The 15085-nt window shown below is 36.0% G+C and overlaps 1 protein-coding gene across 5 annotated transcripts in view; it reads right to left on the bottom strand.

The window, feature by feature from the left end:
- The window catches only part of LOC149571189 (histone acetyltransferase of the MYST family 1-like), a 256088-nt gene that overhangs the window by 135479 nt on the left and 105524 nt on the right, over positions 1 to 15085 (bottom strand). For all 5 annotated transcript variants that reach the window (XR_016359776.1, XM_089812762.1, XM_089812765.1 and 2 more), the window contains 2 exons: positions 953 to 1058; positions 630 to 827 (listed from right to left, as the gene is read on the bottom strand). Coding sequence is in view for 4 of the 5 variants with exons in the window: in XM_089812762.1 (XP_089668888.1) it covers positions 630 to 827; positions 953 to 1058 (304 nt within the window). In the remaining variant the exon portion in view is untranslated. The remainder of the gene's footprint in view (positions 1 to 629; positions 828 to 952; positions 1059 to 15085) is intronic.

Genomic DNA, 15085 nt, shown 5'->3' with positions numbered 1-15085 from the left:
CAACTAACTCACTCAATCAAGTGGCCAACCAGCTAAAGCAAGTAGCCAAGTAGCTCAGCCAAACAACAAATGAGCTGATGAATATCAGATGAATAATCAGCAGCTTGACAAGAATTTTGTTCCAACTCTCTATTATTTTGAGTAATCTTCCAAACTTTATACGACCTTAATCATTAACATTGACATCAATGACAGAAAATTCAATAAATAAATCTCCAACTCAAGCACCCTTAACCACACAGTTTCTCCCAAGATCAAACCCACTTAGCTTGCTACCCCATTTGCAAAACCTCCGGCAAGTGTTGGAAAATTGCAGAGCTTTTAAAACTTAATATGCACAAAAGAAATCCTATAAAAGTATTCTAAACAAGTTAGTTATGTAATATAATTGGATATCAGTTTCCTATTGTTCTGGAAAATCAACATGAAACATTATTCATGGATATAAAATTAAACTCAACAGAATGCTACAATCATATTTAATCTAGAATTTTATAACTTCAAGAAAGAACGACTATAAATTTCAAATCAATAAAAGCAGCTGCATGAATGAAAGTTTCTAAGCTTCAGAATGCATGAGAACATCAGCAGAAGTAGAATTTGCAAGTAAAAATAAGAAAAAACCATACTTGACAGTATAATTTGTTCTTTTCACCATCTACTTCAAATACAGAAAGAATCTGCTGCATGACTCCCTTTTCAGACACTTTAATTTGCTGACTTGTCGACTCATCAACTTGTTTACACTCTGACTGTGCTACAGATTGCTCTGCAACAACAGTCCTGTAAACCTCATCACCAGGTGGGTGTCTGTAGGCACATTTTCTCTAAAATCAAAATATGGATATGTTATTCAATCTGCTTATTATAATGTTTAGGAAGAAAGACAATGGAAGGTTATTTTGAAATATTCTATAAACTGAGTTAAAACACTCAATAGGAACCTACTTACCATGTGTCGCATATATGTCATTCTCTTCTTCATATATTTCAAGCAGAATTCACATATATAAAGCTTGTCTATATTAGTGTATTCTTCAGGATATGGTGAGTAGTACCTACAAATTCCAAGCAACAAGAAAAAATCACTTCATATAGGGAATGATAACTCATGGAATGTAGAAGACCAAAGGAAACTACAATATCACCACAGAAAGAAAATTATATCAGAGTCATCATGAAGCAATAGTGAATATGAGGTAAAATAACAATAGGTCAATGGTGTGTGATTTGTCGCAAGACTCAACTAGAGTATGTCAATTGTACGTTGTCAAGTCTCTGTTTCAAATATCATGAAGCAATAATGAATATGAGGTAAAATAACAAGAGGTCAATGCTGTGTGCTCTCTTGTCGCAAGGCTCAACTAGAGTATGTCAATTGTAAGTTAAGTCTCTGTTTCAAATAGAATCTTAAATAATAATGAAATAAGGAAATATTATTGAATAAATAATGTATCAAATAAATAAATAATAATATTCAAAAATAGAAAAAAGATAATTAAATAATAATATAAAGTAATATTTGAATGCCATATAACATACTTACGAAATATATAGACATTTATGCACACACACACACACACACACACACACACATATTATCAAAATATAAACATTATATCTATAATCTGGAACATATATCAATACTGTTATTATTATATATAATAAATATATAATTATCAAATAATATCTAAGTTGCTGATTCAGATTCCAGTACAAATGAATTCGTGATTTGGGTTCAAAATTCATCCAAAACTTTTTGGGGTTGGCTTTAAATTAGATTTGATTTCGTCCATACAAGAATATATTTATAAAAATTAAAATTGCACATGAGACAAACAAAGGTGCATTGGGCAATACAAATGTTGGTTTTTTGCATTCAAGATTATGAAGAAGTGCTCTGGATGATGATAGACACTTTACATATGTCACTACCGCAAATCATCCTGATGAATGGCATTAAGAACAACATTGTATATAACTAGGTGTCCCTATTGGTTGTGCAGATGTATGAGTTCATGAAGCTCCAGCACAAGACATTTTACATGCCACATTATGCTATTGGCTTCTTCCTCGATGCCAACCACACACCAATACCCCATGGCACACTAGAGATAAAGTCGGAGGGTTGTATGGCACCTATTGAACCATCTGTTCTATATTGGTGGCATTCGGACAAAGGTCGTACACTAATAGGACAAAGAAGAAAGTGTCAAGTATTTACATTTGAGTCGGAGGATGATGTCACAGTGGTTGGAAGGACTCGAGTGAGGCTTCTGGAGCGAGTGGAGGTAGCCTCCAAGTGGTTGGCGGTGATAGCAAGGTGCTTGAGGGAGAGATAGTAGATTTGGCAGTATATGTAGGAAAGGCCACACCCACACCCTCAAGTAGTGGTCTGGCGTGAGTTATGTTTACTTGGTCGCTTCTCTCGGGGTTAGCCTCATTGACACCGCCTACATCAGTTGATGCCATGATGCTAACAGTCCCAATACCTAGATTTGGGCAACTAAGCACCCCAATTTCCATAGTACCCTCTAGAATGGACAAGACAATGGTCACCCATCTCCAAAGCTAGCCATAACAAAGTCGATTGTGGATACAGTAGCTCACTCCATAGAGGTAGTTGATGTTACCGAGGAGTTTGAGTTAGGACAGCAAGAGATGCTCAATGGTTGAGGAAAAAGTGACAGCTAGAATTGAGTTGGTAGCCATGTGGCGACAAACGATTGAGGAGGCACCACGAGATGGTGTGGTGGAGATGATGGTCAGTGTTGGTACAGAGGTAGAGCAACTCACAGGGACAGAGTTGTTGGTTGGTGGCCTTTATCACAGGTACAGACAGATACGAGTACTTGGCTCATTCGTTTCTAGATGGCACCCATGGCACTGGTTGGAACGCTACCCTCTCATTGTGATAAGAGATACCACCTTATGAGATAGTTGATCTGGAAGGGGTGTTCCCTTGTCCTCAAGGACTTGGAGAGTGAGAATTCACCAGTCATGCAATTGGCGGTGACTCCTCATGGTGTAGGCATCCCAGAGCCTTCAAGGTAGTTTAGTGACTAAGAGCAATATATCACAAAGATGGTCATAGGAGGGAGGAGGATAGTGACCACTGCTTGGTTACAAGGTCACATGGTGGTAGAGTGACAAGTCAAGCAGCTATTGGAGTTTATAAGCGAGTGTTGTATTCATGAGCTTCACCAATTCTTTGAGTTCCAAGGTTGGCAATCCACAAAGACTTTGGAGATGTTTAAGAGTTGGCGTATTCGTAAAGTGTGAAGGAGACTTCAGTAAAGAGGATCGAGCAAACCTTTCATGAGGGTTATTGCAAGTAGAGGACCAAGCATGTGGCATCAAGGTATGAGGCCTAACAATTAACAGTAGTGACTGCTCACAAGGAGTTGTCCACTCGACTCTAGGAGGTGGAGGAGTAGTTTCCTTAGAAGAGGGATGGGTTGGCTACAAAGAAGGTTGTGAAGGCAGCAAAGAAGGCCACTATAATGGAACAGTTAGAGGCAGAGTGGGCAGGGAAGCCAACTATGGCAGCACAACCAGAGGAGTGCAAAGAGCAAGCAATGGTTGAGGCTTGCCTGAGTAGTGCTATGGAGACAACCGACAAAAATGATAAGGAGATTCTTGAAGTCGCTTTTACGATCAAATCACCCATGAAGCGACAGTTGGTGGTTGAGCAGGACCTAGAGCTACTACCTCTACCAGCACCACCTTCATCAGGGATGCACTCTCAACCCCCTACTCAGTCCTTTTATTTGTGTAGTCGTAGTTTTGTCATTGTCCCCATTTTGTTGTGCATCATCAGAAGACAACTTTCTTTCTTTTTTTGGAGAGAAGGGTGGGGGATTATAGAACACAAGGTCCACTGCTGAGAAAGGGGGGGGTGAATCAGTAGTGAATAAACTGTACACTCAAATTCAAACTTAATATAAACTTCTTCACTTTATCAGTTTTCTACTATAGAAAAGGTCGCGAAATCAAGAAGCACAAAACACAATACACCGCAATGTGATGCAGACACCCAATGAGGGAGAAAACTAGGCTGATAATAGCTGCTAGGATCTACTAACCTAATCCAGCCTCACAAATCGTCACTTCAATTACATCTTTCAGGGCTTCAACCCTAAGGAGCTCCAACTCTCTCACCACAAGAACACCCACCTGAACAACCTGAACTTCAACTCAATGTCTCTTAGAGCATCAACTCCTGTACTTAGACCAACAAGTCCTTCAGTAAACCGAGCATTTACTCAACCAAAATGAGCCCCAACCCTATTAAAAACATTTACATATCAGATCACATCTGAGCTTATTTTTAAAAACATTTTGATACAACTTTTCAAAACAAACTGAGGTTCTGCTTTGAATACAATTCTAATCAAGTCACTGTAATATATCTTCAGACTGATCTCGACTAACAATACCGATTGTGTAACTTTTTTTTAAAAAAAAGCAGAACTGAAAATAAACACTAACTGTATATAAACCTGCAGATTACTGTCACCAATTAAGAACATACATTGTGATACCTCTGAAGTGAATATTCCGAACACAGTTCCTCTCTGTATATCAGATCACTTCCTTTTTTATCAGACTGTGATTAAAAAGTCTCTTCTTATGCTTCTCAGAATGTATCCTGGTTTTATCCCTGCTGACAGTATATTCTTCCTTTAAAACACAAATAACTCATCAAGCCTTTATTCAATGTTGCACACACATATCTATCCAGTCATAATATCTTTTTTTCATTTGAAATATAGCTTCATTATCAAACAGATAATATCAATATTATTCACTACAAAACACTGTCTGACTCATTTTTTTTCGCAGACCAAGCAATGACGATGCCTCAATCTATAAAAATAGATTAAAGGAAGTTTGAAGACTGTTATAACTATTCCTTAACTGCCAGCCAACTGGCTTAACTATTGCATTTCTCAACTGAAATAAGCAACTCTAACTCCAGCCAAAAAAATGAAGTCATCAATAAAGTAATCCCTATCTTTATAATATTCTTCATAAATGGATGCTGATCTGGAATAGATTTTTCATCAAACTGAAGGTATATTAATATTTTTTCCACTGATCTAGCACTGCAATAATGAATTATTTTAAACTAAGGACATATGTATCTTTTATCACACTGTTGAGAATCAACACTTTCCAAATCTGCTGTAGTTTTGTTTAAAAATATTCTCACTGCTGATGATGAGAAGATCTTTATCCAAGTTATGACTGTTGCTTTAAATTGTATGTCACCATTGTCGTCGGTAGAAACTGTGTAGCCAACGGGTTCATGTTGTCAGTAAAGATTTTGTAGTCGACGGGTAGATTAGGATTGTCATGTAGCCAACGGACCCTTTCAGGAAGGTTCGGCAGCAAGTATTTATACCCCGTCTGGGATCATTGTAAATCATCTTATCTAATGCTTGGAATGTAATCTCTTGGCATATGCGAATAATAAATGGAGTACTGCTGTTGCTGTTCTTGTTCATTGTCTGTGTGCATAAATCCATTTACCCCATGAGGTATTGTGTAGCCAACGGGTTCATGTTGTCGGTAAAGATTTTATAGCCGACGGGTAGATTAGAATTGTCATGTAACCGACGGACCCCTTCAGGAAGGTTCGGTAGGAAGTATTTAAACCCTATCTGGGATCATTGTAAATCATCTTATCGGATGCTCTGTATGTAATCTTTTGGCATATGCGAATTAATAAACGGAGTACTGTTGTTGCTGTTCTTGTTCGCTGTCTGTGTACATTAATCAATTAATCTATGCAGTAAACAACCATTGAAGATATTGCCTTGTGAGTAACTCTTGACTGTAGACATTAAAACCTTTGTCGGGATCTGCAAATTCTAGGTTGTTTTGTCTTTTCTACACCTTCATCGTATTACCCAAACTGGATCACTGAGACCTCTCTGTTAGAAAGTGTGGCCAACATTCTGTGAATTTTTTATCAGAAACTTTGAAATAAATATTATACTTGCTTATTAATGCAGTGACCTCCTTGCTTGCCTATTTACCCAAGACACTATCTGTGCAGCAACCTCCTTGCGTGCCTAGTTGCCCAATGTGATCACTAACATGCACCCTTCCTTGTGTGCACTGACCTGTTTGCTTCCTTGTATGCCATGGTTTTGACATCAATGACATAAGTCTAACAATGATATTGTCAAGTAATTACGAATTATTAATACTTGTTAGTTAGTCAAAGGGGTAGGTAGATGGGATGGTTGCAATGCTTGGCATTGCAACCCTTTGACCTTTATATATGTTATGTAATTGCATCTGAGAGGCATCAGATCATATGATAGGAGAGTAATTGTTGGCATTTTCGTAATTGTTGTTATACTTGGTGTAGTCATTGTAAGCATTGGATGAATCAAGAAAGAAGCTTGTGAGTTCTCTGAAACATTGTATTATGTGTTCTTTTGTTACATTGCTAGTTATCTTGTATGCATTAAACTCGTTTACCCTACAGGGCAAACAGCCATGACAAATTGATACAGCAATTTTCTATCATTTTCAAGGATGCAGCACACTGCGGTTGGAGGATTTGTACGATTCCCATTAAAAAGGGGAGTACATACAACTGCAGCTAAATTTGTTCAAACTGGAATTCAAGAATGGTGATCTAAAAAGTCTCACTTCAAAAATCCAAGCAATCAAGCCTGATGTTGAAGTATAACACAAATTGAATGTGTTGTTACCATATAGAATGTCAACTATGTCTAAAAAAATTCAACCTAGAATGATTTGGTTCCTAGATACTAGTGTCATGCAATACATGACTTTCTGAAAATACTTCTTCGATTTATTCATGAAAAAAAATGTGAACTTGTATATCTAGTTGACAAAAGAAGTTTGCAACCTCAAGTGAAAGGACAATTTGATTAAGGTACAAGAATATCCAAATTTCATTATCCGCAAAGCCTCAATGCTTTTTTTACAAAAAGGCCACTCAATTTTATTTGACGATGGAGAGGTCATAATCAAAAGAAAATATGGTCATACAACCACCTTTTAAAGATATGAGGAAGGAAAGTTGTTGAAGCTCAAAGGTGAATCTTCGATTTCAAAGAACTTTTCTTATCTGGTCAAGGGAGAATTGTCAGCAAGTCTGTTGTAAGATGCAAAATTTCAGCATACCAACAACAACATTTGCACAACGCATTGAGATCACCATAGCATCAAGAATAATTAGGAGTCACATAAGTTGGTTTCATGTAACATTGCAATGTCTTTTCATTCAATTCCTCCTCCTTTGTTGCAATATAATTATTTGGTTTGTAAGTGTCGAGTTTTAGGAGACTCTACAACACCCCCGGGATCAAATGAAGGACCAAGATAACTTCCACAAGAGATTGGCAAGGCAATTGCATTAAGATGCAAGAACAATATTACTGCTAATGAACATCAATGGATTATTGGACATTAAATTGATGGTTTAAAATGTACATAATAGGTCTCCTTATATAGGAAAGGCGATAAGATACAATGATAAGGAGAAGATAACCTATCACTTACACAAAGTGAAATCACGTCCACCAAAGGTGGATAATCCTCCATTATGCAATGAAGTATGTGCAATGATGAGGATTGATAATCTGATATGTGCATTAAAGGTGGATTTAGATAACAACTATCACCACCTAGAATGGAATTCTCCAACACCATGTGCTTATTGAGGTGCAAGTTCCTACATGTCTCAATGACAAACAACTATGCAATTCATTCTCATGAGTAAGCTTACGTAAAGTGTAATTAGTAAGTATTCAATTACACCAACAGTAAGAATGTTAACCTTGAGCAAATCAAGAAGGATAATGTTGAGTGGATATTTTGCAACCGACAGTTTTGGGTAAAAATTCAGTCACAAAATAGGGTGACCAGCCACAGCGTGTGAGACAGAGTCTCTCCTACCTTAAAGGGAAGGCTCCCCCTTCTCACCGTTCCTTGGATCAACTCAAAGTAAGCAAGAAATTGAGAGATTTATAACAAGGTGTCACTATTATCCTTTCTTCTAAACTTTCAAGAAAGGATCCACTTATTCATGAGGCGAATAATGGGCAAGGTGACTCTCTAATTACACTTCTATCACGAGCTGGAAACAGTGATATTGATAAATTTTAACTAACTCAAAGGCTGGCCAAAACGTAACAGTTTGGCTCTAAGTCCTGTTGTACTTCTATATGATAAAATCTCTACAATTAGGGCACAAAGACTCCTAAAAGTAAGAACAATCTAACTATTTTGCGAATCAAGATGAAAATACAAGCTACAGACAAAGCTTCTAGCTATGGATTTTCACAATTGCTCCTAGTCAAAGCTCGCGCTTGAATTGTTTCTCAACTCTTTTCTATCAATCACAAGATACAATATCAATAACAAAAAATAGTATGAATCAAAGATAACTTGAATGAATTATACACAAAGCTTACAATCCATACAAGCAACAATTTCACTTAATCAAAGTTAAGTCTCAAATGCTCCTTTGTATTCACTTTCTCTCAAAATAGTGCTACACAAACAAAGTTCTGCTGGCACAATTTCTCCAAAGCTCTCTTGCATAAAGATAATGATCATTTTACAATAAGGGGGGCACTCTTTTATATAGGCAAAGAAGTTGAGAAAAAATGGGAGGAAAAAGTGGGAGCAACTCAACCAACTTTGACCAAGTCTAACTACACAAACTAAAGGGTTACATGCAACTTGCATTACATCTTTTGCATACATGCAATTCGCATTACATGCAATTACACTTTTTCATGTAATGCATTCTAAACAACTATGAAATAGAAATTACACAACAATCTTAAAGATTGCTTCTTAATGCCTTGAATTTCGTCACACACTGTAAGAAGATCAGCAATCTCCATAGTGTTTGATATGGCTTCAATTCTCACTGCATTTTCATATGCTGATTGCACAACTTTGGAATTTGTTGTTGTATTATCTTACAAGTGTTTTGTCAAGGATTTGTACAAAACGAACTTGTTCGCTGTGTACGAACCAAAATCTTCGGAATCTACATCAGCATTGATCCTGATTGTATATTCTGAATTCCATCTTGCTGTTGCCAAAAGATTACCAAGATTATCAATAACACAGCATCCCAATTGCTCCAAATCACAAGTAAGGCTTGTTTTAACTACTTGACAATCTTCAAAGCCGCTTGTAATTTTGTAATCAACTTTCTTAAGGTCTCTTCCTTGTAACCAATAAGTCCTAGAAATCTGAAAAACATTTCACATGACGGAAGAACGTCACATGAGACCATAGCATTCAAATCAAACTTAATCATTTCATCCCAATCCTCAAGGATTTCCTTCAGGTTATCTACCTCTTGAGTCAAAGAAGAAATTAAGCTTAGTTTCATTCTGTTCATCTCTTTAACACGCCTTAGAACTGCAAGTGTTTCTGTGATGGCTTGAACTCTTTCAGTAATGATTTCCTGTATCCAACACTTAGCAACTTCAATCAACCTTCTCACTTTAGATGTTTGTGATGCAACAACAACATTTTGAGAAGATTGCTTCTAAATGACCTCATTCAAATGAGCTATTTCTTGTTTCAACTGATTCTTCTTTTCCCAAAGCTCATGACTGCTTTTTGATACATTTGCCAATGCATCATGAGCATGTTGTAAAGAACTCAAACAAGATTGTTTTCCAACTTCAATCTTAGTAAATTTATAATCAGAGCTAGTGAGTTCTTCAACAAGTTTATCTACTAAGGGCTCAGCAACCTCAACATACTTGGTTTTGTCAGAATCAACCAAAATTCTAGAAACAATCTTGTCCTTCAGTGATTTGGTTTTAGTCTTCTTCACAGGAAGATTGTCAGGAGGAACAACCACCTTCCTTCTCTTCGTTGTTATTCTACTCAACCATGCAGGTAGGCTGAAACTTTCATCTGTAGAAGCAGGCAGAGTGGAGACCACTGGCATTGATCTAGATTGTATATCTGTAGTGATTGAACAGGATTCAGTTTGCACTGCTGTAGGCATAGGAATATGTTGTGAAGATTCTGTGATGAAAAGTTCAAATCCTGTCAAAGATGTATCAAGTTGGCAAACTTGACCACTAGTAAGAGTTGGAAAATCTTTAAACACATTTGCTAAGTGTTCAAACTGATCATGTGCAGGAACACGAGAAGCAACAAATGAAAGTGGAAGAGCCATGGTGTTAACTTCCGAGACTGGAATGGAGTGAGTGAAAATAATAGAAAATGAATCTACATCATCATCAACTTCATGCAAAAAGGGCTCTTCATGTGGAGAAGACGTGCAAACGTGTGCAGGCTTGGGAGGAGATATGTTTCTAATTTCTCCTTCTTCATCTGAATCTTCTTTCTCATATTTTGTTTCCAATTCTTCTTCTGATTCTGTCACTGATTCTTGAATTGGTTCAGGAACGTGGGATGATTTAGTTCCTTTTCCACCCTTTAATTTAAATTTGAGAGTACTCTTGATATTTGAAGATGAAGCACCATCTTTCCCTATAATTTCCAATTGTGACTTCCTTCCAGGAGGACCAAAGCTTCCACAATCCAGACCCATTTTAGGATTTACACTTTTTAGGCCTTTACTTTTCAACCACTTGTTAGTGTTTGCTAAGATGGATTGAAACCTGTCCATAATAGATGTACCTTCTTTTTGTTGCCATTGAATAGGAAAAGGGCACATTTTATCAAAACCGGCTTGATGAAATTTTGGATCAAGAATGTCGCCATCATCTTCAACTTGAAAATCTGGAAGAATTTCCAACATATTAAGATCGATTATTTGTTGCAAGGTTAACCTGAAATAATCCATCTTCATAATATCAAGCTCTATTCTCATGTCAATCCAAACATCTTCAATGCGATGAACATGAGTATAGGCCCTCTTTATCTGAGAGTCATCTCTCGATAATCAAAATCAAATCTAGCCTTGAACCTCTTCAATGTAATCAATTGCAACTCTGCTTCCATATTCTTCGCTTTAGGCACAGAAACAATTAAATAATTGCCAATAGTTAAAAGTCTAGCTGAGGTGATGCCAAATCCAGGCCTATGTGACGCATGCTGATCATTCTGTACATCCATGAGTTATCTGGCTAACTCCATTAGAATGATTTGATCTATAGCATACCTAGGTAAGGTATATGGCTCTCCTTTGAAATATCCAACTCTCAAGTATGTGAAAGTAGGAAATTGAAGAAAAATGCAGCCGTACTGGTTTACCTTTTCCCATGCTGCATCAGATACTCTTTTGATACATAACTGTTTGTCAAACAGACAACTGTAATGTCCAAAAAAGGCATCTTGGACTCTTCTGTAATGGTATTTACTGTTAGCCAAAGTGATTTGGTCATAGTATTCACAAACAGGTACTTGAAGACGATCACCTTTGTAAAAAGACCTAAAAAAGACCCCATGGCAGCAGCAATGTAAACTAGATATGAATTCATGTAAAAAGGTATTGATGTTCCTACATTGCATATCTGCTGACAAATCGCAATACTGATAAGCTCTCGCCAAAAGATGTGTTCTTTCTTCTCTATGATTTGAAACATAAATTTGTACATCCATGGCTCAAAATCAGAAGAATCCTTAAGACCACAGATCCTGCTAAGAAGGATGATAAGATCCTTGTATTCCTGTTTAAAATTGGACCGAAAAAGAGTCTTTGGCCACCTGGAAAAACTGTTTATCTTCTTGTCTAACCAGTAAAGGTTGACATACTTCTAATAACTGTTCTTTTGTTCATTCCAGAAAGCTAATGACGATTCTTTGGTCAAGTCAACACATTCTGATTTTCGAGGAACTTTGAAGATTTGTTCAATCACTTCAGGATCAAGGCTAATGATAACCTTGCCGTCAACGTCTTTAATATTTCTTGTCTTTGGAGTGAAGCGTCAAGCAAATTCGTAAGACAAAATCAGGTTCTATGGCCGCCATGGGAAATGTAGAAACCAAATGGATGTTGCTTCTTTTAATACGTTTCATCTCATGTGTAGCTAGAGCTTCAATCATTTGTAGAAAATCAGCTACATCTACGTGACCAATCTTGGTGTCGAGCACGTTATCAAGCACAAACCTAACTGAAGAAGGAACAACATGTGCCAACTCTTTGTCATATTGGCATTTCATCTTGCCCTTGGATTTAGAAGGCGAGAACATTTCTTGTGCTCGTACTGCAACACAAAAATCCCAAAACACAAATACATCATGAGAAGGAATCTCCATGCAAGTGAATATCGGAGCAGCAGTGAAGATTCAAAAAGGAGTGTCTTTCGAAGAAAAAGCATATGCATATGCAATGGAATGAAAAGTGAAATGGAATGAACGGAATGTGGTATGAAATGAAATGAAAGTGTGGATATGGAAAATGAAATGAAATGGAATGAAATGAAAATGTGCGAAGCTGAAACGCATGGAAATGCATGCAAAGTGAAAGTTGCTGATTTCAAAAGTGACTTAAAGTTTTCAAGGCTTTATTGAATGAAACATGCATGTGTGTAAATGCAATATGTAACGGAAAGTGGAAAGTGAAATGAGATGTAAGTGCAAATGAAAGGTACACTTTACGTCTATATGCGAATGCGAATGAAGGGTAACATGTAAAATATGTTATGAGGTGGAAACATGTATCGAAACATGTATTTTTTCATGTACATGTGAATGCGCATATAAAGATGGAAATGAAACAATGGAGGTAAGATAATGAATTATATAGTCAATTTTGGAGGAAGAAGTCAAAGTACACGGAAAGTGAAATGACATCTTTTTGTCTTTTCAAAATATGACTTTTGATCACAATCGGACCTTTTGGACGCAATTACACGTATGGCATTTCGTGTAGTAGAGTTGTGCGAATGGAAGCGAAAAATGAGATGGATGAAGATGGAAGCGGAAAATGGGATTACATGCGTGTACAGATAGCGAATGAAGTGAAAAACATGTAATTGCATTTGTTGGATGGAATGTGAGATGAAATGACATGGAAACAAAACGTGAAAAATGATAATGCTTTCGCATAAAGGAAAAACAAGTTTTTGGAAAAAAACTTGCAATTTCTCCAAATGGAGAAAAATCGGCAAACAAACACACAAAACCAAAACAAAAGAAAAAGGATACCTTTGAAAACAGCTCAAAACATGCCAAGATGCAATGCATTCCAAAGATGAAATTCAAATTTGGAACTTGGGGAAGAACCAAAGACATCAAAATGAAGAAGAATTTCATATTTAAAGGAAAAATGCGCATTCTAAGGCAAAGATTTTTACAAATGGCATACACTCAATGATTTCATGCATAAAATCAGCAAGGATAAGCATGAATTAAAATGCAAGAAAGAAGAGGTCCACTTACATGAAAAATATGTGCCAAAAATAAAGGAAAAGATGCTCTTTGTTTGAAATCTTCTTCTAAAATGGTGAGACCTTCTCAAATCTTTAAAATTCGAATTATGAAGGGCAGCAAACAAGGAGATTAGTTAGCAAACGTGCCCTAGATTAGCTCCTCCTTGCAACGTTTTAAAGATTGCATGTTCTTGGGATGTTTTTGCCAAAACAAGCAAAAAACGTGATCTTCCAAGTAAAACGTTTTGATGGTTTAACACCAAAATAATGATCCTCAAGCAATGTAATCACCTAATGAGGTAAAAACGACTTGATTCCATACAAAAACGCAATCAAACTTGGCAGATTTATGGAGTTTTATGCAAACTCATGCCCTAGATTGGGAGTTTCAAACACGTTTTTGGGTGCAATAAATTGATTTTTGATGAGGGCAAAATGATCACCTCTCAAAAACGTTTTGAATGCAACTGATTTCATCCAAATCCATGGAGAAAATCAAAAGTTATAATCAAAATAGAAAGTTTTTGGAGCAAGAAAATGTTTTCTTTACATAATAGGACATTTTTATGTTCATTACATATTTTAAAACATGTTGGAAGGCAAAAGAAGACCTTTTAGAGTCCATTACATGTTTTAAAATATGTCTTGACACATAATCTCACTTTTTGAGACTCATTACATATTTTAAAATGTGTAAGACTCTAAAATCTCACTTTTTAGAGTCACTTACATTTTCTAAAATGTCTCACATTTTTTATGCACGAGCATAAAAACTCAAATTTTCATGTCATTGCATCAAAAAGGTCCACTTTTACAAGCATTTGATCTAATGACATGAAAGAAGTCCTCAAAATGAGTTTTTATATGCATTAGCATGAAAAGTTTCCACTTTTCATAGTTTTTTACATGCATATGCACATAAAATGTCCACTTTAAGGCATTTAAGTTATGCATTTCAATTATTTTTATAAAAATGTCAACAATATAGGTCAAAAATAACATTTATGCATTATATTAATCAATATAAGTCATAAACATTAAGTTAAAGTAACATTTATATAAGTATTTGATTTAAAAATCAAAAATTTAAAAAGTAACTATATCGTTCTATAGTAACTTTAAGTGAAAAATTAAAAAAGTAACTCCACCCAAAATTATAACATAAAGTGCACTATAGTCACTTTAAGTTATAAATTTAAATGAAAAGTAACTTCAAAACATAACAAAAAGTGAGTAAATGTTATATTTTGAAAAAGTGAATGTCAAAATGAAAATATAACATCATTTTTTTTAAATTCGTGCTGTTGCACCTAAAATGTCCACTTTTGAAGCACTAAAATAACAATATCTCTTGACTGACAACTCCGATCGACCTCTAGGTTAGACCGAATCGAAGGGGAAATCGAAGGGCACAACATGAGGAAATCCAAAGGACCAAAAACAAGCAAAAAAAAACTCAAAATCAAAGAACGGACTATGAAGGCTTCAAAAATCAAGCAAAGGCTCGACAAAAAGCAAAACAAAATTGACTTGCCTTTAATAAAACAATTTGATATTCAAATTGAAATTGATCGATTGATCAACACTAAGCAATTGAATATCAAATTCAAGCTTAGAGAAACGCGAAACTAGCTTGAAAAAGTTTTGTGCTGTTATCTGCATTTTGTGGTGACAAAATGCAGGACAACAGATACCACACCGCAAGAAACTTTGTACAC

This window comes from Cupressus sempervirens, chromosome 2, assembly GCF_028749045.1.
Source record: "Cupressus sempervirens isolate cs-2001-9-10 chromosome 2, ASM2874904v1, whole genome shotgun sequence".
In the NCBI taxonomy this organism is placed as follows: Eukaryota; Viridiplantae; Streptophyta; class Pinopsida; order Cupressales; family Cupressaceae; genus Cupressus; species Cupressus sempervirens.
The sequence above is the reverse complement of the archived record's forward strand: the minus strand, read 5'-3'. Positions and strand labels throughout refer to the sequence as shown.